The sequence below is a fragment of the Gasterosteus aculeatus genome, chromosome 12 (assembly GCF_964276395.1).
Source record: "Gasterosteus aculeatus chromosome 12, fGasAcu3.hap1.1, whole genome shotgun sequence".
NCBI classification, from domain to species: Eukaryota; Metazoa; Chordata; class Actinopteri; order Perciformes; family Gasterosteidae; genus Gasterosteus; species Gasterosteus aculeatus.
This window is the reverse complement of record NC_135700.1, coordinates 15,307,340-15,333,403: the sequence shown is the minus strand read 5'-3', so window position 1 is coordinate 15,333,403 and position 26,064 is coordinate 15,307,340. Positions and strand designations below refer to the sequence as shown.

Here is a 26,064-nt window from a genome sequence, read left to right as displayed (position 1 = left end):
AACGTTAAATCAGGTGCGTTCACGAATAAGGCGGTGCGTCCTTACACCGACGTGTGACAACGGTCAGATCGCTTTGTAGCAAAAGGTAAATGACCTGAATAGGACGTCAAATGAGTTAAAAGCCGCCCTCCCTTCTTCTCCCGTGCGCTTTCGCATCGATGGCCCCCCACCTCCTCCTCCTCCTCCCGGACTCGCGTCCCTCCCCGTGTCTCTCCTCCCACTCGGGCGGACGGTCAGACGTTAACAGCCAACACAGTCAGCCATGTTGTTGGCGTGACACGCACCGAGCTGTCAGCAACAGGTCCCCAACTCCGAGCAGCGAGAGGCTGCTTAAAACTTTTAACGTTCCCCCGATAGCGCCGCGACGCTTTACGGCAGCCGGGGATCCGTCGCGGAGCGCCGGGTGACTCCTCCAGGCCGCGCGAGCGCGGAAGTTGATGTTTTTTTCTTTTTTTTTTGGTTCGGGGCCGTTGTGAGAAAGGTACGCGAACCAAACCGCTTATCTAAGCAAGAGTGTAAGTTTGACATTGTTGCTGTTTTATTGCTCGCGTAGATCGCTTTTTGGTTTTCGCGGACGCTTTAGCACCAAGTGCAGTTTCGGTGTATTTCTTTGTTAAGTGTGTCTGCTTTGATTATATTAAACTCCTTCTTCGTAGTGGGTTGATGCTGCCCAGCTGCGACGGGAGTTGGGTCAGCTAATGGCTAACTTGTGGTTTCGTATGACGTTAAGGCAGGATCGATCACTATATACGGGGTGTTTATTGGTACCTTTTGTAAATGTCCGTGTCCTACATTCCTCTCGGTTGAAACGAGTTGCTCAGGTTGCGTTGCAGTCAGACAGGTCTGCTGGTGGCAGGTGATCGGGGAATGTTACTCAGCGTATCGGTCATTCCGAGTCACTGTGTAAATAAAGCGAGCTGCTGTTTCCAATCGTTATCTTACTTTTGGAAAATGTAGCTCGTCTTGGTTCGTTCCATAGTGGTGAATAATTACCACACGTTGTGGTGCAAAGCTAAAGCATTTACGAAGTTTCTGAAAATCTTGATTTCTTTTGTTTTTAATCATAATCATCATTTTTGTAGGCACGCTGATGCTTAAACGGCTCTCCTGTCAAATGCGCCCCCCCAAAAGCAAGCGTAGTGCTTGTCCAAGTCCATTCCCATGCAAACACGATGGTCTCATTCACTGACACTGATCTACTGACCGACCTGTTGAAGGATGGAGACATTTGACTACTGCTTTCTCTTGGAAAATAGGAAAATGTTTGCAGGTCAAGAGGGGGGCGGGTGCTCCGGTGGGCAGCAAAGGGATTCAGGTGGAAGATGATGTGAGATGCAAGTTCGAAGAGGCTGGCTGTGTTTAGAGGAGACGAGGCCAGTTTGCTGTTAAAGGAGTGAGGTTGTTAATTATTGCTTTCCCCTTCCACCTTACTATTGACTGACAGGTCAGAGTTGCTGTAACCCCCCCTATAAAACAACACTCTATCACAGTAGTCTTATCCTCCTATACATGAACACAGAGTGGGTCTAAGCAGACTAGAGGAGCCTCTAGAGAAAACACATCACAGCGTTGCCTACAATTTTAATCAAATTTAAATTTGAAACACTTTGTAGAACTTTCCAAAATTCTGAACGCAACTGGTGGATTGATGCCTTGTATGTAGTAAGCAGTTGGAGAGACAGAATCTAAAAAAATGAATGACAAAGAGGGGAGGGGAGTGAGTGATAATGGATAGCCCAGAGCAGTGGTGATTCTACTAGAGACACACACACACACACACACACAGTCATCAGGATGGAGATGATGTCATTGGTGTGAGGTCAGCTAGGCGGCTGGATAATCAATGATTTCATAGGACTGCTTTTTACTGAGCAGAGTAGTGACGAGGAAAGGTCAGGGTCACACAACTGGGAGGCTATTCAGGTAAAGACATACATAGATAAACAATGGTGACACAGAGAGGGAGTGAGGAAAAACGTCTGTCCAAAAGACAATCCTGAAATGGAATAAAGGAAGTGGAGGGATTCAGAGAGGAGATAATGACGTTAATCTTGTCCGTCTTTGTCTGATTTCTGTCAATGTAAAAGAGTCTATTGGCAGGCAGGTGCAGTACGGAACATGTGCATTAAGGAGAGCGAAAGGGCCGAACAGACAGACATGCAGGGTTCAGAGCTGCTAATGGAGCAGCTAATGTCAGGGGCAGACAGGCTATTTATCCAACAGTGAAAACTGTTGGATAAATAGGGGAGGGCAAGAAATGTCCCAGACTTTCAGCAGCCACCAAAGCAGAACTGAAGGAGGTAACGTTCGCCGTTCGAAGGCCATTAGTTCAGCTTTAAGTGGTTAACATTGACTGATTTGTTGTACATTTTAGAGCAGGAAAAGCAGAGGTGTGAGTCGTGATAGTGTTGATGCTGTAGCTTTACTTTCTTAAGTTTCAGAGACGTGCCGCTGTGTATTTTGGTGCACAAACAAGGTCCAATGATAAACGTAAAGGGAACAGGAGTTTTTGTTTACGTGAGTCTTTATTCTGCCGATATTGTACAAAAATATAAAATATATACAAATTAGGCAGGGCTGGTAGACAACAAAGAAGATTTAATTTAGATCACTGCAACAATGCAATGGACAGAAGTCATTTAATTAAATGAGTAGTGGAGAGCTGTTTTTGTAAACTGCAGGTTGGGACATGATGTGAGTCATATGTCTATTTAAGTTTAAACCATGACAGCAGTAATTGGACTAAGATGCACCTGTGAGCACCAGGACGGGCTCACAGCTTTTCAACACCACACCATGAAAAGTGCAATCTCAGGCTTATTCTCTTGATGAATAATAAAACAGTACTCTACCAATGTAACAGTCGGACCCCTGCAAGGTTACATTTATTAAAACAGAAATCTCCCAAAATTTACTGAACAATTGAAACTGTCATTTTTACAAAATAAATCTTTTTCCATGTTGTGCATCAACGTTCTGCAAATGATATGCGGTGTCACACGGTGGTATTGGATGGGAATCAAAGGTTCGCTTGCAGTTGCAGGTCATTGCAAGGAGGCAGTGCTCTCTGTATACAGCGTGTCTTCTCAGCTTTAAGCTGCTCAGCCGATTTGACGATCAAGCAAACCCTTGTGTAAAAAATGGAAACTCGAGTCAATCTTATAAATGTACTCGAGTGTCCCTTTCTCTGGCGCCGACTGTAACACTAACCGTGCCTCAGGCTCTCATTCACGGCCACTTTCCTGTCGCCTCTGTGAACCCTCGGAAAAAATTTGCATGAGGTTTGCCAAGCTGAGTTTACCACAGCCGTCGATGACTCGTGCCAACCGAGTCGGTAGTTAGGTTCGGTTTAGTTCAACCTTAACTATCTGCTATCTTTCATTTATTCATCGTTCCTACAGTGTTGCATTACCAGAAGTCACACTCCATGACTACAGCCTGAGCAACACTCAATGGCCAATTTATGTTGTCTTGTTTTGACAAATAGGTAAATTTGTCAACACCTTACCCATCCGTTATGATTAGTATATATTATTTGTAGGGTAAAAAAAAAGTGCAACAAAATGAATTCATCAGCAACTCTTTCATGAACAGATGTGACGGAACCGCTAAGCCGTGTCAGAACTGCTGCAAACCTGACTTGACCGATTTAAGAGGGCAGAATGAAAGCGAATTCTGAAATAAAGAAGGTGGGAGGATACAGTACAGGAGCAGTTGACCAGGAGTAGGGGAGAGCGCCGGATGGCGGGCAGTCGATTAGCCCTCCCATTCACTTTTCTGCCCGCGTGAGAGTGTCTATCCGGCCTCGTCCACAAACACTACACAGGCTGTAAAATGCATGTTCTCTCTCAATCGGTTTTCATAATCCCGGTTCTCCCTCTAATCCTAGCTCTGGCTCAAAAATCTCTCCATGTGCCAAAATCCATGATCACTTCCTGTTAACCGACGTCTGACGAGGAAATGCCTGTGTGTCTGTGGGTTACAGGGCAGGAAGCCTTGAGAAGAAAGATTGGAATTTCTTTCCTTCTTTTTGTCCTCCCTCTAAAATCCTGTGAGTGTGACCGGCTGATGGATGAGCGATAGCCGCGGAGGAAGCACGTTTTAGCCCGCCAAGGAAATCAATGTGAAAGCTAAAGATCCCACAACACAGTCCAATTCTGGGTCTCCCCGACAATGACGCATGGACATATTTCCAGCCCCTTTTTGTTGTTATATTGCATACTTGCAGTACTTTTCAGTGTTGTAATCCTCACAACAGGTGGGTTTCCATTGCACAGAGACAACAGTTTAAAATCTAAACAGGACTTCCGGAATAGAGCTTATTCGTAATGTTTTGATAAGATACAACTTCTAGTGCATTTACCACACTGTGTTCTACCACAAGCGTCCTCTTAACCATCCCAATCAATGTTTAAAAAAACGTAACATACCAAAATATAATGTATTATCATTGGAAACTTTATCCAAGGAAACATGGCGAATCAGACCCATCAGCTGCACTAAATATAGTAATCATCACTTAAAAGCTGCAGAACATTTGGCTCCATAAAAGCAGTTCATGCGACAGCAGCAAGATTCCCACACTTGTTTTGCGAGGGCGTGACTCAACGAGCATGACGTCAGATACTCTGAGCAGGGAGCGGTCCCTGCTGACGAGAAGACGGGTTTGCTTTGATACTCTCATCGGCCGCTGCACCGCTTTGGTTCAGAAGGAACTTCTAAGCTCTGTAATGGTCGTTGCGAAATGTAGATTTATCTTAATATTTCTGTTTCTGACCAAGTACTTAAAGTAAAATGTATCCTTGTATGTTGGAGCCATATTTTCTTGTTTTGGTTACAAATCCTATTGTTGAATGTAATTATGTGGATTCTGTGGACATATGAATGTGTGTTTAGTTCACCTGAACTAATCCTCCCGTGTCCCCGTTTCTGTTGTAAATGCTTGCTAGTGAAGGTTCATCGCTCCAGCTGTGTTCTATTGGTATCTCACTACCACCACGGGCTGTGTGGATACTATTGGAACATGTCCCAGTTGTTTAAAAGCTTTGGGACGAGGCCAGGCTGCTCCTGGCTGAAGAGAACAGGAGGAGCTCTGTGCACTCTGCTGACTGACCACATCTCTCTCTCGCTCTCTCTCTCTCTCGGCCTCTGCTTTTTTTTCTCACTCTCCTGCCAGCGACACCACTGTCCCGTCTTAGCTGCAGTATTGACTGATCAATGTGTGTTTTGCAGATGGCTGCGAGCAGTAGCTGAGGACGCCACCGGGAGTTTCTGCCTCTGCCACCTGCAAAGATGAATGGTAAGACCTCTGCAGTTTGTGTGTTTGCATCGAGCACTGTGTGTGGTTCGGGGGCTCCAATCTGCTGCACCGCCATATTATTAGTTCTACTAATAGTTCTGCTGCACATACGTCTCTCCGAATGCACACTATGTCCATTAGGGTTTATAAGTGATCCACGGGTGAGGTTTTCATCTAAAGCTCTAATGCTCATCCAACATTTTATACAATCATTGTGTTCTGTCGTCATCGCAAAGTAATTTCTTCTCCATATTTTGACAGCTGCTTTGTTTAGGGTGCCAGTCAAAGGAGTAAAGTTACAGAAACTGTGTATGCCTTGTTGTCATGAAGTAGACTGTCCCTTCACTACATCTGCTGAGGGGCCGTGGAGTAAACACTCATGCGCACTTCATTATCACTTTGTCAATATCAGTGCACACCCAGCTTCTGACGGCTCAAGGTTGTGTGTGTGTTTGTGCACCTGCTCTATTTTTTTTCCTTCTTTTGTTAATTAAATATCATAAAATGGTTCCTTACTTTTCTGTAATCGTGCTTGTTTGCTTTGCTCCGCGGTACTTGTTGTCTTTGTGTAATGTGCATGTGCGTGATTGATTTAAACAATGAGAGCGTAAAACAGCTACAGGCCTCTTGGAGAAGCAGGTTTGCTGAGTAGAATACACTTTTATTTTCATTCAGTAACTCCGCTTCTTATCACAGAACAATGACTGGGCTGACACTCATCTAATGATGTTTGAGGCTTTGCATGTTGACATTTCGTCTGTTTCCCTCTAGGTGGTCCAAGTATATGGGCAATCTCTCCAGAGGAGAGGGTCAAACATGATAAGAAGTTTGACACCCTCTCTCCATCAATGGGCTACGTCTCAGGTACAAACACTTATCCCCGATTGTCCTGTAAATGAAATGAACTCAAATGTTGTTGACCTCAGGCAGGCACATGGATGCTGTAGGATTATTTTTCAGCTTTGCATGCAAAGAAATCTAAATTTCTTTCCCTTTTGTCTCTTTCCGTAGGGGAACAGGCAAAGAAGTTTTTACTTCAATCAGGGCTCCCTGGTTCAGTTTTGGCTGAGATATGGTGAGAAGCACACCGACTCTCACACACATTTCTGAGCCATGGATTCTCTGCAACTTTTTACGTAAATCTGTACTTGAAAGACAAGATTTTAACTGTTTTTGCTCTCTCTCTGTTTTTCCTTTTTGTCTCTCAGGACTCTGGCTGACATGAATAAAGATGGGAAGATGGACAGGTTGGAGTTTTCCATTGCTATGAAGCTGATAAAGCTAAAACTCCAGGGTACACCGCTTCCCTCAGCACTGCCAGTCATCATGAAGCAGCCTCCTGTGCCTGCTCCCAGCCTCAGTAACCCCACCTCATTATTGACCAACCCGGCCTATGGTACAATAGCATTACTATCTGCAATGCAAAAAAGTTTAACAGATGTAACATCAAATATATCATTTGGGAGATCTTCACGACTGTTGACAGGCTGAAAGTATCCGACTCATCTACTGTTTGCACACATGCATTTTGACAGCTGCGTTATCTGACTGCTTTTTCCTATTGTGTGTGTTTTCAAGGTATGGCTACTGTGCCTAACATGCCTATGATGACCGGGACAAACCTACCAATGTTTGCCGCTAGCTCCATGGCAACCCCTGGATTCTCAACTCTGACACCAATGACAGGCTACAACCCTATAGTTCCTTCAGCAACTGGCCCGAGCCCTTTAATAGCCTCCAACCCCTCCAGGCCCATGATGCCCACCATGGGAAACGCAACCCTGCCTAACGGCAGCTTCGGAGGTCTCGACCCATTCGCCCCTGGAGCTTCGGCCACTGGTAGAGATGATTTTGCATTTCCAACTTTTAGTCTACCGTATGTTTAAATGTATTAATCTTTCCTTTCTGATTTGCCTGCATGGCGCCATGTTACTGACCCATTGTAGAGAGACCCTCCCATTTCACTCCATAAGTGTCAAATGTTGAAAGTTAGTTTTTTGATTTGTGTCATCAGGAATACCTCGCTCAGCATCCCCCTACTCCTCTCCACTCGGACTCTCCTCATCTGGTATGAACAAGGCCTCCTCCCTGCTGGATTTAGGATCTATCAGGTAACACACACGCACATTTAAAAACACACTCAAATATTGAAGCACCAAGCAAATTCTCCAGTGTTTTGTTAATTGTTTTCAACTGCAAAAACACACCCTGTCTTACTGAGTTGCAGTCAGCTCTTTTTTTAGTTTTGCCTCTGTTTGTCTTTCAGCTCAGCTTCCTCTTCCCCCTCTCTGATGTCCCCCATGGTTAATGTTCCCAGCGACTGGGCTGTGCCACATGCCTCCAGACTCCGATACCGACAGCAGTTCAACAGTTTGGATAAACAAATGGCAGGATACCTCAGTGGTACGAAGTGTGTGTCTGCGTGTGTGTGTGTGTGTGTGTGTTCGGTTTGTCTGTATGTGAACAGTGAGGTGGTTGCGCAAAACCAAACTGGATATTCGCACAAATTATTTCATAACAATTGCATCCCTGCCCTTGTGTGTGTGTGTGTGTGTGTGTGTGTGTGTGTGTGTGTGTGTGTGTGTGTGTGTGTGTGTGTGTGTGTGTGTGTGTGTGTGTGTGTGTGTGTGTGTGTGTGTGTGTGTGTGTGTGTGTGTGTGTGTGTGTGTCTTAACTAACATTGAGGAAGTGGAGGTGTCTCCGCCCTAAATGTGAGTGTGTTTAGACACACAGGCAGTTTCTCAACAGACACACAGCCAAGTATGGATTTACCTTTTCATTCTTTTACCACGAGCCTCGTTGGACCTGTTCTTTTTAATCTTTTGATCGGGTTGCGCATGTTTGCGCGCTCACACACTCTCTCTCACTTCAGCTACACTTGCAGATCTTTTCTAATGCACACATTAGTCTTGGAAACCAGTTGTGTTTATTCATCCGGCCACCCTCTTTGTTCCACGTATCAGGTTAAATGTGTAAATTGGCACATGTTGTACAGGTCCTTGCACACACCCTTGACCCTTTCCTTCCTGCACCACACCCACGTATCTGTGCTTACAGGTGTTCTGACGTTTGTAACTCTTGTTGGTAGGTCAGCAGGTGAGAGGCGCCATGGCAACCACGATGCTGACTCAGACACAACTTGCCTCCATCTGGTGAGAATATCTCTTTGTGTGTCTGTGTGTGTGTGTGTGTGTCTGTACATGTCCCATGACTGCTACGTGTTGTGTTCAAGGGCCAAAGTCAAGATTGAAATTATTGTTTAAAGGTCAACGTTGCTTTTGTTATCAATTACCACTAAATACAAGGAAATCATGTTGCTTATTGTAAAACACTGTACCTCCGCTTTTTTATCCAAAATGATTTACGTATGCACTTAATTCTACCTAACGTACATAAAGGAGTTGTAATCATATTAAATAACCTTTCTAATGGTGCATATTTCCTAGTTATGGCACCTTCCTATCCCGTATGTAATTGTCACTAGGAAATCCTGTATAAACCTTGTCCTCTGTTTTGCAACCCTCCCACAGGACTTTAGCTGATGTGGATAAGGACGGGAAACTAAAAGCGGAGGAGTTCATACTGGCCATGCATCTTGTGGATATGGCAAAGATTGGGCAACCTCTGCCGCTAACACTGCCAACTGAGCTCATACCACCCTCGCAAAGGTATGAGCACACTTATGGCGTAATTTCTTACAAATATTGCAAATGCCCTTTAGAGTAGATGCAAGTTGTTTTCAAACAATTGACTGCATTTAACATGGACAACACTGCTGTAAATGTTTCTATATTATTTTGGTTATGTTCTGCTTCAGGGGTGCAGTGAATGGATCCAGCTCTTCTCTCTATGCTGCTCTGGCTGATGGCTTTGACATAGAACCTCCACAGAAAACCAAACCAAACCGTCAGTACTCGCACTACCAACCGTTTGTAGCTTTGGTTAATTGCCGCAAAATGTTCAGTCTTCTTCTCTATTTTCTCCATTGCAAAGATTATGCAAGGCACATGCAATCCCTCGTAGCCAGATTAGACCACTCTGTATTCTCAATCAGAGTTGCTATTTATGTTTGTACTCTTATTGGTCAGTCCAAATTGAATATTCTAACCATGCATGAATAGCTGTGACACTGTGGTCGCCGTCAGCGTCCGATACCAAGTGAAGTGTAAGGCAGCGCACTTTGGTGTTGGGTTTGTACCCACTATCGTCTTACACACAGTCACTAGTGGTAGTAGCCAAAAATAAAACTTAGGTTAATTGGTTTTAAATATTGAGTTTAAAGCTAGATGCTATTTTTTAATCCCTGAATCTCATAAGAATGTATAGCATCACTTCTTAGTGACAGTTTAACAAAAACAACTAATTATTTTAGAAAATATACATGGTTCTTTATTCGTGTTTCAAATCCATAATCCTCTTTTCCAAACACAAAAGCTCAAAAAGTAATTCAGAATTAGTCAAATAAGTCATCATGGGTACGTCAACTTTAACAATGATCTATTTTTAGAAAATAACTAATGGGCACATTAGTAATTTGAATACTCTAAAATAGAGTTCTACAGGATTAATTCAAAACCTTTACAATTTAAACCTGATAAAAATTAGAATGTTCTCTAGGTTCATTAAAATCAGGTGCATTTTTCTTTATTTAGATTTGACTCCTCATAGACCGCACACCAACACTGACTTGATCAAAAGCTTTCATTTCTCTTCATTTAGTGTCGTTTGAGGATAAATTCAAAGCCAACCTGGAGAGAGGGAACGCAGAACTGGAGAAAAGACGCCAGACGCTCCAGGATGCGGAGAGGAGGGAGAGAGAGCGGCGTGCGCAGATAGAGAGAGAGGAGCGGGAAAAGAGGGAGAAGGAGGCTCGGGAAATTGAGGAGAGGAGGAGGAGAGAGGAGGAAATTAGGCTGGAACGACAGAAAGAGATCGAGCGGCATAACGAAGAAGAGCGGCTGAGAGAGATCGAGAGAAAAGAGGTGAGAGGCCGTAGATTCTGTACTCAGTGCTTTTGGTGGGAACGCTCCCCCATTCGTTGCACAGCAGAGAGTCGTCTCTGCACGCTTCAGTGTCCTGTGTGGGTTCTTCGCAGGCTGCACAGCGGGAGCTCGAGCGTCAGAGGAAGGAGGAGTGGGAGAGGAGGCGGCAAGGGGAGCTCAAGATAAAGAAGGAGCAGGAACAGGATGAAATCGGCAGATTGAAAGCCAAGAAAAAGAGTCTTGAGTTGGAGCTGGAGGCTGTGGTGAGTTTTTATGGGGGATATTTGGTTCCAGTGCAACATTTCTCGAGAATGCAGAATGAGTATTGTGGTTCCGCAGTGTTTACCTCGGTTTGTCCAGCTGACTCTGTCAAGCATCCTTAAGGATAGTTTATAATGTCCTGTCATCCTCTCCCCCTGTCTCTGTACCTAAGGGTAACAAGCACCAACAGATCTCAGATCGACTGCGTGACTTTCAGAACAAGAAGAAGCTTCAGAATACGGAGCTGGATCTGACCAATCAGAGGAAAGAGACCCGCCAGCAGGACATTAACAACCTGCAGAAACAGTTCGAGGTGCGTTTGTGTGTGTCCTCTTTTTTTTTTTTAGGGTTCATACATGAAACTTTACATGAAACAAAGTTGAGAGATAATGCCAAATGAGAGATAATGCCAAAAAAAGGAGGGATATTTTCCCCAAATGATGTGTTTCTTCTTGCTTCTGATGCATGTCGTCTTTGTTAGGAGTTCCAGAGAAAGTTGTCCCAGCTGACTCCGGAGCAGAAGAGACTGACTGATAAACTCAGAAACATGTCTGTGAATAACTTGCCTGGTTAGTAGTGACTGATGAAAGGACCTAATGAACAACAACTTATTAGCGCAGCACTGTGGGACGTCTGCGTTACAATAAAAAATGGAATTGTTTGATATAATTTTATGAAAATTCTTAATTAGTAAAAAGAATGACAATATTCATATTACTCATATACTGTCATTTTGCAAATAATGCGGCCGCAATCCAAGACTTTGTTGCTTGTTTGACTTTATTTCTTCATGTAGCGTCAACCATATCCACCCTCAAGGTGGTTGTCACAGAGAAAAAAGGGACATGTCTGAAACTGAGAGAGCAGCTGGAAGCCCTGGAGAAAGAGGCCGCTGCCAAACTGACCGAGGTGGACGCGTACAACAGAGATATGCAGGTAGGAATTAAATGTATAGTAACGTTCTTAACATGGCATCAGACCCGTTGCTTAATAAGTAGCAATAACTAACAAACATAATAAATTACTGGATTAAAAGATTGACGCAGGACATTTGTCTGCACATTGGCATGTTAGTACAGTATTTGCACAGAAGTGTGTTTAAGTCATATGAAGTGGACAGAGTGCTTCAGGCACTTACCACTGCAGCTCGGCCGCTAAAACCTCTTCTCCTAATCACTCATTTCTGTCCACCACGACCTTATTTCTGACCGTCTGATACTGATTTCATCAACTACTTGTAGGACTTCTCTCACCGTCCTCTCTCTCTTCTTTTGTTTTTTCCTGTGCTGGATGCCTTTCATGTTTTCTTCCCTCCTTTCCCTCATCACCAACTCTGCAGTATGTGGGTGATGAGGACTCAATGCTTCGAGCTGTCTTTTGTCTGCTGGCCTGCCTTCGTAACCTCTTCTACCTACTAAAGGTTTTCCCCTTTAGGTGTCTTTGTTTCTTCATCCTTTCTCCACACATTGCTTGATGTATGTGCATGCTGTGTGTTTCTGGATGCCGTTTGTTCGTCTTCATCTAGTTGTGTCTTTCTAGTCAGCTGAATTAAGTCTCATATCCTTCACTTTAGTAATGGTGTGTTTTTTTGGGGGGGTGTGCGTAAGGAAATGAGAGAGAGCCAGAGAAAACAGCAGGAGACACTTGAGAAACTACGGAGCATCAAAGAGGACAAGCGGCGCGAGCTGAGTCGAAGGAAGGAGGAGGAAGAGCAGAGGAAGAAGAGGGAAGAGGAGAGGAAAAAACAACAGGAGGAGGAAGCGCAGAGGTATTTTTGTTTTTATTCAGTTGATTTCTCGACCGACCATAAAAAATCTATTCAAACTAAAACTAAATCCCCCCCCCCTCGCAGGCTTATTAAGATAGAAAAAGAGCGGCAGTGGCAGGAAAAGCTAAGGAAGGATGAAGAGGAGCGTCAGAGACAGCTTCGGGAGGAGAAAGAGGCCAAACAGAGGGAGGAGGCAGAGAGAGAGAAACAGGCCCTCATCCAGGCTGCGAAGGAGCAGGTTGAACGAGAGCTCCGGGTGAAGGAGGAGGCCGAGCGAAAGAGACGGGAGAGGAAGAAAAGGGAAGAAGACGAGCGACAGAAGCAAGAGGAAAGAAGGAGGCAGGATGAGGAGAGGAGACTGCTGGAAGAGGAGAGAAGGCAGCTTGAGGAAGAGCGGAGGAAACTTGAGGAAGATAGGAGGAAAGAGGAGAAGAGACGGAAGGACGAAGAGGAGCGCCGCAAGAGGGAGGAAGAGAGGAAGAGGTTAGAGGAGGAGCGGAGAGAGGAGGAGCGCAGAAGAGAAAAGGAGGAAGAGGAGAGGAGGAGACAGAGGGCAGCCGTGGCCGCCGTCCGAGATGCAGAGGAGAGGAGAGCGCAAGAGGAGGAGAGAAAGAAGAGGGAGGAGGAGGAGAGGAGGAAGAAGGACGAAGACCGGAGGAAACTTCAGCAGCAGCAGGATGAGGATAGGAGGAAGAAGGACGAAGACAGGAGGAAGCTTCAGCAGCAGCAGGATGAGGATAGGAGGAAGCGTGAGGAGGAAAGAAAGCGGGGGGAGGAGGAGAGGAAGAGAAGAGAGGAGGAAGAGGAGAGGAGGAAAGCGGAGGAGGTGCGAAAGAGAAAGGAGGAGACGGCACGTCAGCAGCCGCTGGCCAGTGGAGGAGGGAAGATGGATATTCAGGGGAAACTGACGGCTCTGCTGAGAGGACTGGAAGAGAGGAAAGGTAAACGTAGCATTTTTCTCCTTTTCTGTACTTCTCTGTAAACGCTTTTGAAGCTCAACATAATGTCTGATATATTTAGGCGGGCAACCAAGGGCCACAGAACACAGGAAGTCAGCCGCCCTCACGTCCTTCAAAGCCCTCTATCCGTTCACTGCCCGAAACAACGAAGAGCTCAACTTCAGCGCAGACGATGTGATCGAGGTAAGAGCGAAAACCGAAACTTTTTACCGCAACAGCAAAGAGAGAATGTCGTTGTCCTAAAACCTTCCCGTATGCCAGGTGGATGAGTCGACGGAGCGAGAGGAAGGTTGGCTGTACGGCAGCCGACAAGGAAAGATGGGCTGGTTCCCGGAAAGCTACGTGGAGAGGGTGGCCCCGTCGGACGCAGCCAATAGTGCCGCTGCTGTGGCCCCTAAAGGTCCGCTCCAGTCCCAGCTCTCCAATGCGCTTGAGGCTGTCAAGGCAGCCGGCACAAAATCTGCCTTCACTCCGACACACTCTCCAAACCCGGCACCCGCTGAGGCACACGGGCAGGTGAGTGATTTAAACAGTCTATACGGTGGGTTTATTTTAGTCCCTGTTGTCTGGACGTGTGCGACGCTCGAATGCTCACTGTGCTGCGCTCCTCTCTGTGCCCTGACAGCAGGTGGTGGGTAACGTGTTGGCCCAGGCCTTGTGCTCATGGACAGCAAAGACCGACAACCACCTGAACTTCAACAAGGACGACGTCATTCAGGTTTTGGAGCAGCAGGAGAATTGGTGGCTGGGAGAGCTGAACAATGAAAAGGGCTGGTTCCCTAAAACATATGTGACACTGCTGGGAGAAGGGAGTCCAGAGTACGTACACGGGTTTCCCTATTTCCCTGATGAAACTTTTATAGATTTCCATAACAAATTGTGTGCCCTTATCTCGGGGTAAATCAAGGAAAACACAAGTCAGTCATTGAGGAATGACGGATGATTGCATACACACATGAAACAGTTTAACGCTGTAGTCTCTCTCTGTGTTTCCAGCGTGAAGAGTTCTCCTCCTGAGGCTTCGGAGTCTAGCGACAGCCTTCAGCTGGAAGGTACAGTACAAGATCCTCTTAAATATCTGACTGATCAGAGTTCAGTTAATATTTGATTATCAAAGGTGAACCGTAATATTGATGATTTGTGGGTGATTTATGGGACAGACATCGCACTTTTAGTTTTATCTTGACTTTTGTTGTCAGTAGCAACAGGCCTTGTATCAGCTGCAGCCTTATTGATTAAACTGCTGTTCATGTTGGTTATGTCAGTATTTTCCTTTTCAGAATACACAGCGTTGTACACTTACGAGTCTCCGGAGCCTAGTGACCTGTCGTTTAGAGAGGGGGATCTGATCTTGGTGAGCAAGAAAGATGGAGAGTGGTGGCACGGCTCTATAGGCGACAGCAAAGGCGTCTTCCCCAGCAACTACGTCAAACCCAAAGAGGCTGATGTAAGAACCCTTAAGACATCCCATTATGTGGCAAAATACTGCAAAGCGCTCCTGTTATTTCCTTTACCTCCTGCATGGTTCTGTGTTGTGTTTGCTGTGTCCTTTTTTGTCCTGCTTCTAAATGTTTGTTGTGCTTTTAAAATAGTTCTTTCTTTCTTTTTAGACATCAAGTATATCTGGAAAGAAGAAGCCAGGTAAGCTCATAGTTTTGCAGTCTGTATTAACATCTCTCTGAGAGGGAATGAGAAAGAGAGGGAGAACCTTTTGTGTTTTGTGCACACAGAGATCGCCCATGTGATCAGACCCCGCTCCACTAGCAGCGCTGAACAGTTGAATCTGGAAACCGCTCAGCTCATCGTCATCCTCGGCAAGAACCCCTCTGGCTGGTGGCTTGGAGAACTGCAGGTCAGGCTCAAGGATTTGGTACTAAAATGTTGTTTGTATCCCTGGTGCATTGTTCAAACCTCATTGCCTACGTTGGTTTGTGCTGTCGGACTCTAGGCCCGCGGTAAAAAGCGTCAGAAGGGCTGGTTTCCCGCCTCTCATGTCAAAATTCTGGGATCGAGCAGCGGCCAGTCCACCCCAGCGCCCCAAACAGGTAACTCACAAACTCCCACTTTAACAGGGCGAAGCCAGTAGTGAAGAGCAACAAAGCGCACGGAATGAATACAATCATCACGTGTTAAACTCCTTCTTCTTCTTCTCGCTCAGTCTGTCAGGTGATCGCCATATATGACTACAAAGCCGCCAACGGGGACGAGCTGAGCTTCTCCAAAGGTCAGCTGATTAACGTCCATGACAAGAATGACCAGGACTGGTGGAAAGGAGAGACCAACGGGGCTACTGGTCTCTTCCCAACTAATTACGTTAAGATGACCACAGCGGAGTGTGACCCCAGCCAGCAGTGTGAGTGGAAGCGGCATGTTTAGAAACCAAGAGACGCTCTTCTTCCATGTTGCTTCAAACCACTCTGCCCAACCGATGCTTATCCTTCGTCCATATGCAACCCCCCCATCTACCACCACCGGTATTTCTTCATCCACCCATCCCTTCATCTGTAAATCCTTTCTTCTTGTTGACTATTTCACTTTTCCCCTGTTTTTCCCATTTTCTCCCTCCCTTTCCAATCTGTGTTTTTTTTTCTTTTCTCCTCTCTCTCTCTCTCTCTCTCTCTCTCTCTCTTTCCATTCCTCGACTTCTGTGTCTCTCTCCTTCCAGGGTGGTAGAAAGTCCACTTCTCCTCCTCCTCCTCCTCCTCTTCCTTCTTCCTACTCATGACTTCAGAGACCCACTATTACGCACTGCTGTGAGGGACGGAGTGTCTGGACTCCTTATCTGCTAACTTCTCCCACTGAGCTAATGTCACAGAGAGTGGTCGGGTGGTAGAGGAAGTCATGTGTTCCTTCTGAAAATAATCCTGACCTAAAACACCTCTCCTATGACTCTGGATGCGTATTCTGTGAATTGTTAAAGCCTCGGTGCCTTATGTGATTTCCTCACGCCTTGTTTTGATTGTGGATGTTGATTGAGGGATTTTGAACTGATGTCTCGATGGATCTGAAGCAGAGGGATAGTTGGTCTCTCTGTGGCTTCTTCCTCTTCCTGTCATTATTTATTTTTGCCCTTTATGCGAGCCGTTTTCCCTTCATATTTATATATTTCCAGCTTGCTAACAATATATTTTTTTCTTACTCTCTAATTGTGAGAGTTAAGCTCACACAGAGTCCACCTCGAAATCTATATGTGTCTATAGATAAAAAGTGTTTTCAGAATCAGAAGCTATTTATTGCCACATATGTTACACACATAATTTGACTTGGTGCAATATAAGAGTAAAATATAGGGATAAAATAAGATTACAATATACGAGCAAGAGTTAACAATCTTTATACCAGCAATGAAAGATAATGTAGTAATATGAGTAAAATGAGTAATGGCACTGCAGACAAAAAAGGAAAACTACTAAACATGCTTGAAACATGGCATGAAGTGCTCGTTTGAATGTTAATTCATCAGAAAAATATGTTCACTACGGAATAAAGTAACATTTGTTCAACAAAAACCTGAGCTGAGAGCGTGGCAAAGATGAACTCGATATTTCCTAAGACTACACCGCTGTACTGAGATGTATTATTTATAGATTATTATTATTTTTTTCTTTCAACTGTAAACATTTTGGCAGGACACGGTGACAGCGGAAGCACACAGTTTATCCTCTACATTTAAAAGCCATAACTGAATCAGCTGTTATCCCCACCAGAAGGGACGTGTGTAGTTTTGAAGGGGGACGAAGAGACGTCAAATTCTTTTTACACCATTGAGAGAAAAATTAATTTCAAGGCTGATGTCTCAAACTTCCGCCCTTGGTATATTGGTTAACACTGCTGCTGCTGCTCTGAATGTTTCTCTCTGTATGAAAAGTGAATGCATGTCTGCTCATAGTTTTCGCCACAGTGAAAATAACACTGTAAACATTATTCTAATGATTATGAACTTTAGATCAAAAAGTGAGAAGTTTCTCACGAGTTACTGTAAGGTTCGATAACTTCAAGGAGTTACGGGAAAGAAGCTGCAATGCAGTTTAGATGTCTTTAGCGCACCTCAGGGGGATGGACCCCATAGCAAAGAGAGCAATTCAGAGGTTACCTGGCTCAGTTTACTGTAACCGTATCTATGTTGGTGGAAGGCTGCAGTTATGTGAGTGAACCACACTGAGCGACGTTTGCAGCTGTGAGCTGATCCGAAAACATGTACAGAACATTTGTGGTGCTGCTTAACAAATTTTCAGGATGTGTCTAATATATTTTCTGATTCTGAAATTAAATGTTAAATAAAGATGGGATTGAGATGACAGTGTTTCGTTATTGTTAACTAATGTCAGCGTTCACCTCTGCAGGGTTTTTAAAATGTGTGTGTGTGTTGTATGCAGAGTTTATTTCGACATCACAATACACACGATTAAGATGGAGAGATAAACTGTGTGTGAACTGCTGTCTGTAACCTGTATGCAGCTTGATGGGGAGTCAAAACTTCACTTATCTTCCTGTTTATGGCCGTATTATGGTATTATTAGTTATCTGGTACGGACTGGATTTACTTGCGAAAGTCCCTGAAAATAAGATTTTTTATTTTTTTCTATGTACGTCACATGGAGATAAAGAAGAAAGAAAAAAAGAGAGAGAATTACTCCTCCTGTTTAGGTACAAACAGATTTGATCCAGGAGAAGCTTTTGTCTGATGCCGTCAACGAGAACATACAGGACGTGCAGGAGCAGGAAGGGGAAAATAGGAGCGACTCAAACTATACTGTACTTTAGAGACAGAAACATAGCGATGACTTTGCAGAGCAGCTTTCACTTTCTAAACCTGTGGGATGAGACCGATGGTGAGGGAGAGCAAAGACAAAGGTCAGTGAGGGAGGAGAAGTCTGCTAGTTTGGGACGCTCACAATGGACAAACGGGCTCTTGGTATCAGGTAAGGGAGTGTGCTACTACAGACGATCGTCTTTCCGGTTTGCCTTTCCATTCTCCTCTTCCCCTTCTTCATCCTCTCTTAGAGATTATGTAAATGTGTGCAGTCTCCATTACAACTCTTTGCTGTCCTGGCTCCTAAATGGTGGAATGGGTTCTCTGAAGACCTCAGGACCGCAGAAACTCTTCACGTCTTCTAAACTCAAACTAAAGACACACCTCTTCAGACGCTACCTCGACTAAAACCACTAAACGAATTGTAGCACTTAAATTGTACTTATAATGGCTCTTATCTATAGCAAGTTGTAAATCGGCTTATTTGATGAAATTGCACTTCCTTGTTCTTCTGGGTTTTAATCCTTATGGTTGATGACATGTAATGTCTCTAAAGCAGCTTGTGGGGGTTTTCAGTCAGATATCCAGCAGGAGGCAGTAAAGGCAGTGCTAAAGTTTTCAATATCTTTTCATAAAATAACACTTCTTCCTCGTGTGTCCCTCTCCTGCAGGGTGTGCAGACCTAAACAGCCTGGACTCACTGAGTGCTCAGGAGAAGAGGAGACAGGGTTACATCCATGAGCTGATCCTGACTGAGGAAAGATACGTGGAAGACTTGCAGATTGTTCTTGAGGTAACGGATGCACGTCCCTCTTAATACCTTGCGCCCTGAAAGAGGCTACATATGCATTAAACCTATCCATTATTTAATGAGAATGAGCTGTGTTGATCTGTCTGCACAATCTCGTATACCTGGCGCTCTGTGTAAATCTGTGGTTCTCTTCTGTGGTCAGGTTTTCCATAAGCCGATGTCCGAGTCGGGTCGGCTGAATGATGCAGAGATGGAAATGATCTTTGTCAACTGGAATGAACTGCTGACCTGCAACTCTAAACTTCTCAAGTAATTATCACAAGGACACAGTGTGTGACATGCAGAAGGGACCATTGATCTAAAGGAGGGATTAAATGTCATCCAAGTGCAGCCATGTGAATGTTGTGGCAGCGCTGCTTGTGTTCATTCACGGGTGTTTCCATGTGTGCAGGGCACTTCGCGCGCGTAAGAAGATGGGTGGGGAGAACATGCCGGTGCAGATGATCGGAGATGTTCTCGCCGCGGAGCTGTCCCACATGCAGCCCTACATCCGCTTCTGTTCCTGCCAGATCAACGGAGCAACGCTCGTCCAGAGCCGCATCGACAGCGAGCCAAACTTCAAGGAGTTCCTAAAGGTAGCAGAGCGAGGGAGTAGAGCACGTCATAGGCACAAACTATGAAACTATGTTTGGGATGGGGTGATGGACAGGAAGAAGTGACCGAGAGAGTGTTTGGAATTGACCTAGTAGTATTTTAAAAGCCAGATCTTCTGCAGGTACATCCGGGAAGATGGAAACAAGATTCTTAAAAGGGAAACGGGCCACGTTTTTATCTCTGTCCAACCACTATCAATGATGAAACAAGTCAATCGAAGCATTTTCTGCTTCTGCTTGTGCTACATTCAAGGAGAATTCAGATTTCTCCTGCTGCAAAACCTGTTGTTTGTCCTACATCCATCGCTGTCATGCGATGTGAGTTCTGGATTCTACTCCTCGGCCTCCAGGGGGCGCCCTCGCACAAAATGTTCTTATCTCTAGTTCAAACTAGTTAAGTTTCCCACAGCAAATTGTGAGTGCAGAGGACTTTATGGATGATGATACTTTTTGCCGTGTTTTATCTGTTTTGTAGACGCTGCAATGCTTATTAAGTTAGAGTATATAACCAAAGAGAAGGCAGAGGCTGCGTGATCCGTGCAAGAGGATATGGAGCATGCATCCAGGTTCATGTAGGCAGACACTGCGGATTTTGGTCTTTCAATTGACAAAACGTTTGTCATTATTGCTGATTTGACCTCCACTTAAAAGGCAAATTTGACATTTTATTGTGTGGATTAACATTCCATTTCATTACCATCAGAAAATTGCCACAGACTACCGGTGTAAAGGAATGCCGCTGTCCAGCTTCCTGCTGAAACCCATGCAGAGGATCACACGCTACCCGCTGCACATCAAAAACGTAGGCCATCTTCTTCATGAGTGTGTCTGTGCTCTGAAAAGTCTTTGTAATTAGACAAAGTGTTTGGCCTTTTTTGTCTCTAATGTGTGTGTGTGTGTGTGTGTGTGTGTGTGTGTGTGTGTGTGTGTGTGTGTGTGTGTGTGTGTGTGTGTGTGTGTGTGTGTGTGTGTGTGTGTGTGTGTGTGTGTGTGTGTGTGTGTGTGTGTGTGTGTGTGTGTGTGTGTGTGTGTGTGTTTAGATCCTGGAGAGCACCGGAGAGGGTCATCCTGACCGAGGCCCCCTCAAAGAGGCTCTAGAGAAGGCGGAAGAACTCTGTCAACAGGTTAATTTCTTCACTGACGCATTTATGGACTCACTTTATTACTGTTACTAAATCTAAATTTAAAGATTTGAAACTGAGTTATTGTGTTATTCAGGTAAACGAGGGCGTGAGAGAGAAAGAGAACTCTGACAGGCTGGAATGGATTCAGAGCCACTTACAGTTTGACGGCGCTACAGAGGTATTAAGCTTCTTAAATAAATATGAGATAAAAATACATTCTCATATTAAATATTTATAGGAATCAAAATAGATTTATATAGAATAGGTAATTTTAAAGATGTGCAATACCCTCTTAAAGTTCATGTCTTTCAACAGAACCTGGTCTTTAACTCTCTTACCAACTGTTTGGGCCCCAGGAAGCTGCTTCACAGCGGCAAGGTGAGTAGAAATGCAACGCCTCTTTTTAAGATATTACATTTTCTATTCCGCCAAGAGAGTCTTTTACATGAGACCGGGCAGCCTGTGGAGTACAGGGAGATGCAGTGTGGAGCATTACTGTCTCAAACCCGTTTTCGTGGTCACACGTCAGACTTCGGATTAAATATTGGAGATTAGTGAGCTGGTTCATCTGAGCAGAACAAAGTGATGATACAACAGCGTGAAGGATGTTGTTGTACAGACATTTGTCTTCTCATGCTGAGCAGTTAACTGTAGAAAGAACATCGTCACTGAGCAGTTACTCACAAGTGAACATGTTTTTATAAGCCTTGGCTGTTTGATCATTTTAGTTGTGGTTATAAATAATATGATACGTGTGGTTTCTTTTCAGATGAACAAGGTGAAGAGCAACAAGGAGCTCTTCGCTTTCCTCTTTAACGACTTTCTGCTCTTGACTCATGCGGCTAAACAGTTCTCTTCGTCCGGGCCCGATAAACTGTTCAGCAGCAAGAACAATGTACAGCTCAAGATCTACAAGCCAGTAAGAAACACACACACACACACACACACTCTTTCTCTGTGTGTGTCTGCGTTTCTGTGTGACGGCTCCCGTCCCACTGTCAAATCGTCCAGTGCCTCAGTGCTCTGTTCTTGTGCCTCCTGAGGAGGTTGGGGATGTTTAAAACATGGTTGTCAGGCCCACACAACATGTTTACAAATCAGGCTGGCATGCCGAAGGGAAGAAATGTGCAAGGTTTATCAAAACAGGGCATTCATAATTAATCTTGCGTAATGTGCCTACATAAAAACAAAAGAGTGAACAATTGTAGACGTGGTCATATGGTGCTTAAGGGACTCTTCAAGATTTATGGTACCAATGGGCATTATTGTCATAGTAGACTTTCAATTAAAAATACACTTCAAGGTGAAAAACATATTGAGGAGATGACACGGGGCCAATAATCCTGTATGTTATAGATAGTACATTTATTATCTAATATATAAAACAAAAAGGAAGTAATAGGTTAATCCGCTGTGCATTGCAATGCAAGAGCCTGGTAGATGTGTAGAGGTGTCATCCTGCCTCCTAAAGCACCTTGTGCCTCCTAAAGCACCTTGACACTACCGGAGAAAAGATAAAAAAGTCCCACGGCGAGTTGTCGACTTCCTACTGGAGGTGCGGCTTTCTCTTTCTAACAGATGAGTGGTTAGTGTGAAGCCCTGTAGGTAGTTTTAGTTTTGATGTGTACTATCGAGGCAGTATGCCACTCTACACTGCTAATGTATAATCTTTCATTTCCTGTAGCCTGTGCTGCTAAATGAGGTTCTGGTGAAGCTGCCGGATCCTTCCAGCGACGAGCCCACCTTCCACATCTCACACATCGACAGGGTCTACATACTCCGGACCGACAACATCAATGAACGGTAGACACACACACACACACACACACACACACACACACACACACAGGGTGTGAGGCGGTGGCCTGTACGATCACTGTGTGTGTGTGTGTGTGTTTCTTGTTTTTAGGACGGCTTGGGTTCAGAAGATCAAGGCCGCATCTGAAGAATTTATTGAAACGGAAAAGAAAAAGAGGGATAAGGCCTATCAAGGTTTGTCTCTGCTAAGCCGTTCACGATGGCAGCTACTGTGTCCATCTCAGGGGTTATTGATCCGTGTGTGTGTGTGTTCGTGTGTGTGTGTGTGTGCGTTTGCAGCCCGATCTGTGAAGACGAGTGGAATCGGCAGACTTCTCGTCACTATCTTGGAAGCCACTGAACTCAAGCCGGGAAAACCCAATGGTGAGCACGGACACACTCGTGAATCCGGATGTTAATCCCAGCTAAATGCTTCATGCATTGCTGCATGGAAACCCACTGAAGCCAAGATGAAGCTTCTCTATTGCATTTTCTTAATATTTTCTTGGCTTTCTTCTCCTTTCCTCTGCGTGCTTTTACTCCGTCCTCTCTTGCCTCTCATCACCTGTCTTCATGTCCTCCTCCAGGTAAAAGTAACCCCTACTGTGAGGTGACCATGGGAGCTCAGATATTCACGTCCAGGACGCTCAACGACACTCTGAACCCCAGGTGGAACTTCAACTGTCAGTTCAACATCAAAGACCTTTATCAGGATGTACTCTGCATCACCATCTTTGAAAGAGACCAGTTTTCCCCTGACGGTGAGTCACCTGCTGGTCCATCATTAACTAAAAGCTGCAAAATCAAGTAGCGTATATAAAGTAAAAGGACTCTGTTGGATTTTACACATTACAAATATTTATATTCTAAACACGGTATTCGAGTGTGTAACCTAAACTGTATATTGTGATTCAAAGATCTGAATGATATTAACGGGAAACAAAAGGAGCCTCTCCTTTTGTGTTTCTGAAGCTCCACGAATGAACAACTTTCACGTTTTCTGAACTCTTCTAAAACCCCATTAAAATGTTGTCTTTCAATGTTTCTCTTTTACCAGTGTTTCTGGGTCGGACCGAGGTGCCTGTGGCAACCATAAAGAAAGAGCTGGAGAACAAGGGTCCAGTAACACGTCGCCTTCTGCTGCACGAGGTTCCTACAGGGGAGGTGTGGGTCCGCCTTGACCTGCAGCTCTTTGGCAACAAATAGACTTACAAGGCGAACTGAAATAATAATAGTTCTGCTGAGACCTCCAAATGAGTGACCCAGTGAGACGGGTTGTTTCCTAAACAAAACTCTGATGTGTTCCCCTTCACAAGACCAAATCAAACAAGCCACCCCTGAAGAGGACACACCTCATGCCTTGATATTTTAATATTAACCAGTACCGATAATAGCTCTTCTGACCCACCAATAGGAACCGGATCCTCCCCGTGTTCTCTCTGATAGCGGAGGCAGCGTGGCTGGTGCAGCTGTCCTCGTATGCAATGTACTCTCTGAAACGGCTGCAGACAGTCGCAAAGCGGAATCTACATCTTCTGCTACAACAATTTATAGCATTCAGAAGAACTTTGACTTGGACAAAGACCGAAATATTAATAAGTCATTATTCTATTAAGATTACACGTATATATCTATTGTCTAAAATCCTAACAGCTCAACAGAGTTACAACAGTTTGCTTTGCTTTGCTCAGTCTGGGCAACCAAGGCAGTTTAATGAGTCCCCTTAACATATATGTATACTGCTTCTCCCAGAGACGTTAAGGGCTTCATAAACGGACACGGCAGCAAGACAACGACAACCTGCACAATAAGTTTCTGTCTGTAGCTCTGGTCTGGAGTCGGTTTACTACTGCAGGCAGAAGAGCTCAGGAAGTGTTGATCTGTGTCATTGCAACAAGTGTGTGTGTGTGTGTGTGTGTGTGTGTGTGTGTGTGTGTGTGTGTGTGTGTGTGTGTGGGGGGGGGGGGGATCTTTGGAGTGAAGAAGTGTAAACATCCAAGTTTTTTTTTTATTTTTTAAATCAAACGGTCTCTAAAACCATTAGAATTATTTAGGATGAAGCTGGTCGCTGTACTGTTTTTGTTTTTGTAAAATCAGCCACAGCAGAGTAGTTAGACTGCAAAGTTTTTAGGTGACCAAATGCAGCTGTTATAAAAAGCTCAACCGATGCAGACCTTGAATTGGTTTTAAAGCCGAGTCGCTCCGCTGGCCTCTTCAGTGCGGGGCATCTAGAGCAGTGATTCTTAACCATAGGGCCGCGGCCCAAACTTGGGCCACCAGCGCCCCCTAGAGGGCCGCAAAAAACTTTCAGTTTTGCACCTGTGGGCCGCAAGGGCCGCGGGACTGCGTGCAGCTTTCGACCATGTGGTGGCGGTAATGCATCACTCGGTTGTTTAAAAAGCGCCAATACACAGAGAAGAAGACTGTCTACTTCGCAGCAAAAATGGATACGTTTTTAAAAAGAAAAAATGAAGACGAACGTCCTGCCGATACCCCCACCCAGAAGACAAAGTCTTGATGTATGTGTGCAGGTTTATGTAAACGTTTAATAAAAGTCTTTGTGATGATCCCATTTTATCATGTCATTTTATTTGACAATTTTTTTTGCTTGTTAAACAATAAGTGGATTTGGTTTATTATTGAATACAAATCAAACCGAGAGTGAAGTCAATTAAACCTATACAGTGTTAATATTTAATGGGCCCCGGGCCACTTTGTACTATAAAAATTGGGCCTCAAGGTCGAAAAGGTTAAGAACCCCTGATCTAGAGGATGTCAATATTTTGGGGCAATGCAGATCGGCAGCAATTCTAAACAGTGTTTTGCTCATTTTTCTTTCCTGTTCTTTACACTGTAACCCTTCCAGACAGATTTGTACGTGTCATTCTGCGGTCCTCCCTGAATGCGATAATGCCCGTCTCTATTGCCTCAAAGTTCCCCTTTATTAACGTCCGCCATTAAAACTTTACAAGGATGTCACGTGTAAAAGCTTTTTTTTTTTTGTTTGCAGGAAGTCAACCTTCATCACAATCTTAAGACTTTTTACTCTTTGTCCTTTACATCCAGTTTCTTTTCGAACTCTGAGTACACGCTGGTACTCTGAATATTGAAAAAAAACAAAACTGTTGTATTTATTTCTTAATGTATGCGTGTGCGACTATCCAAAGGTGTGTAACGGCTTTGCTTGCTGTGTCTTCATTGGATAATCAGCTGGTACACTGGGTTTGTTTTGTATCACGTCAATTGTTAAAACTGTTCGTTGAACAAATGTTGATACTGTTTTGAGAGGCAATAAGACATATTTTGCTGCGACAGAGTTTTACTGTAAGTAGCCTAGAGTCCTCGTCGTTGGTCAGGCCTGCTGTGTGGTACACTTGTATCTTTTTTTATTTTATTCAATTCCACAAAACTCTGTTTTTATGTCCTGCATTAACTTCTGATTTATTGAATCTGTGTCAAAGGTGCAAATAGACGGCGCTGTGATCCTCTTCTGTGTTTTCCTTCGCTTTGTTTCAGCTTCATCAGCGCTCTGCGTTGCCTGCTGCTGCGCTAAATGAGACGAATGCTGCTCTAGGTTGTCTCATGAAGCTGGAGTCTGTAACCTGCTGTTTGTACTGTCTTTGCCCTGCATGTGGCGCTCTCAGAATCAGGGTTTCTTAGGTCAAATAAAGATATTAAAAGTGAAGGAAAGGTCACAAATGTGGCTCGTGAAAGAAA

At 44.5% G+C, this 26,064-nt stretch overlaps 1 protein-coding gene across 5 annotated transcripts; it reads left to right on the top strand.

Annotated features, from left to right (window-relative positions):
• Positions 1 to 75: 75 nt before the first annotated feature.
• On the top strand, positions 76 to 26,064 carry itsn2b (intersectin 2b). Of its 5 annotated transcripts, none has more exons than XM_040167734.2 (40): positions 76 to 481; positions 5,233 to 5,299; positions 6,071 to 6,163; positions 6,311 to 6,374; positions 6,508 to 6,695; positions 6,878 to 7,138; positions 7,314 to 7,410; positions 7,566 to 7,702; positions 8,388 to 8,451; positions 8,830 to 8,967; positions 9,117 to 9,205; positions 10,019 to 10,281; positions 10,395 to 10,544; positions 10,715 to 10,855; positions 11,024 to 11,111; positions 11,339 to 11,478; positions 12,150 to 12,310; positions 12,395 to 13,251; positions 13,331 to 13,452; positions 13,531 to 13,785; positions 13,895 to 14,088; positions 14,266 to 14,321; positions 14,550 to 14,716; positions 14,880 to 14,910; positions 15,000 to 15,121; positions 15,218 to 15,314; positions 15,428 to 15,622; positions 18,694 to 18,815; positions 18,976 to 19,082; positions 19,225 to 19,408; positions 20,130 to 20,228; positions 20,467 to 20,550; positions 20,645 to 20,728; positions 20,866 to 20,928; positions 21,320 to 21,469; positions 22,235 to 22,353; positions 22,460 to 22,542; positions 22,648 to 22,731; positions 22,935 to 23,108; positions 23,405 to 26,064. In XM_040167734.2, exons 2-40 carry the CDS (start codon positions 5,293 to 5,295, stop codon positions 23,551 to 23,553), a joined length of 5,679 nt encoding a protein of 1,892 aa, XP_040023668.2. In that variant the 5' UTR covers positions 76 to 481; positions 5,233 to 5,292; the 3' UTR covers positions 23,554 to 26,064. The 5 variants fall into 5 exon arrangements, 4 of the variants coding, with proteins under 4 accessions (XP_040023668.2, XP_040023655.2, XP_077941206.1 ...); XM_040167721.2 differs by having other exon boundaries at positions 14,535 to 14,716; XM_040167728.2 differs by having other exon boundaries at positions 208 to 515; positions 14,535 to 14,716.

Bases quoted from the DNA above. Each gene is read 5' to 3' on its own strand.
- itsn2b (XM_040167721.2), top strand. The intron at 15,122-15,217 runs GTCAGGCTCAAG...GTCGGACTCTAG, and splicing joins GGTGGCTTGGAGAACTGCAG to GCCCGCGGTAAAAAGCGTCA. The intron at 22,354-22,459 runs GTAGACACACAC...TCTTGTTTTTAG, and splicing joins ACCGACAACATCAATGAACG to GACGGCTTGGGTTCAGAAGA.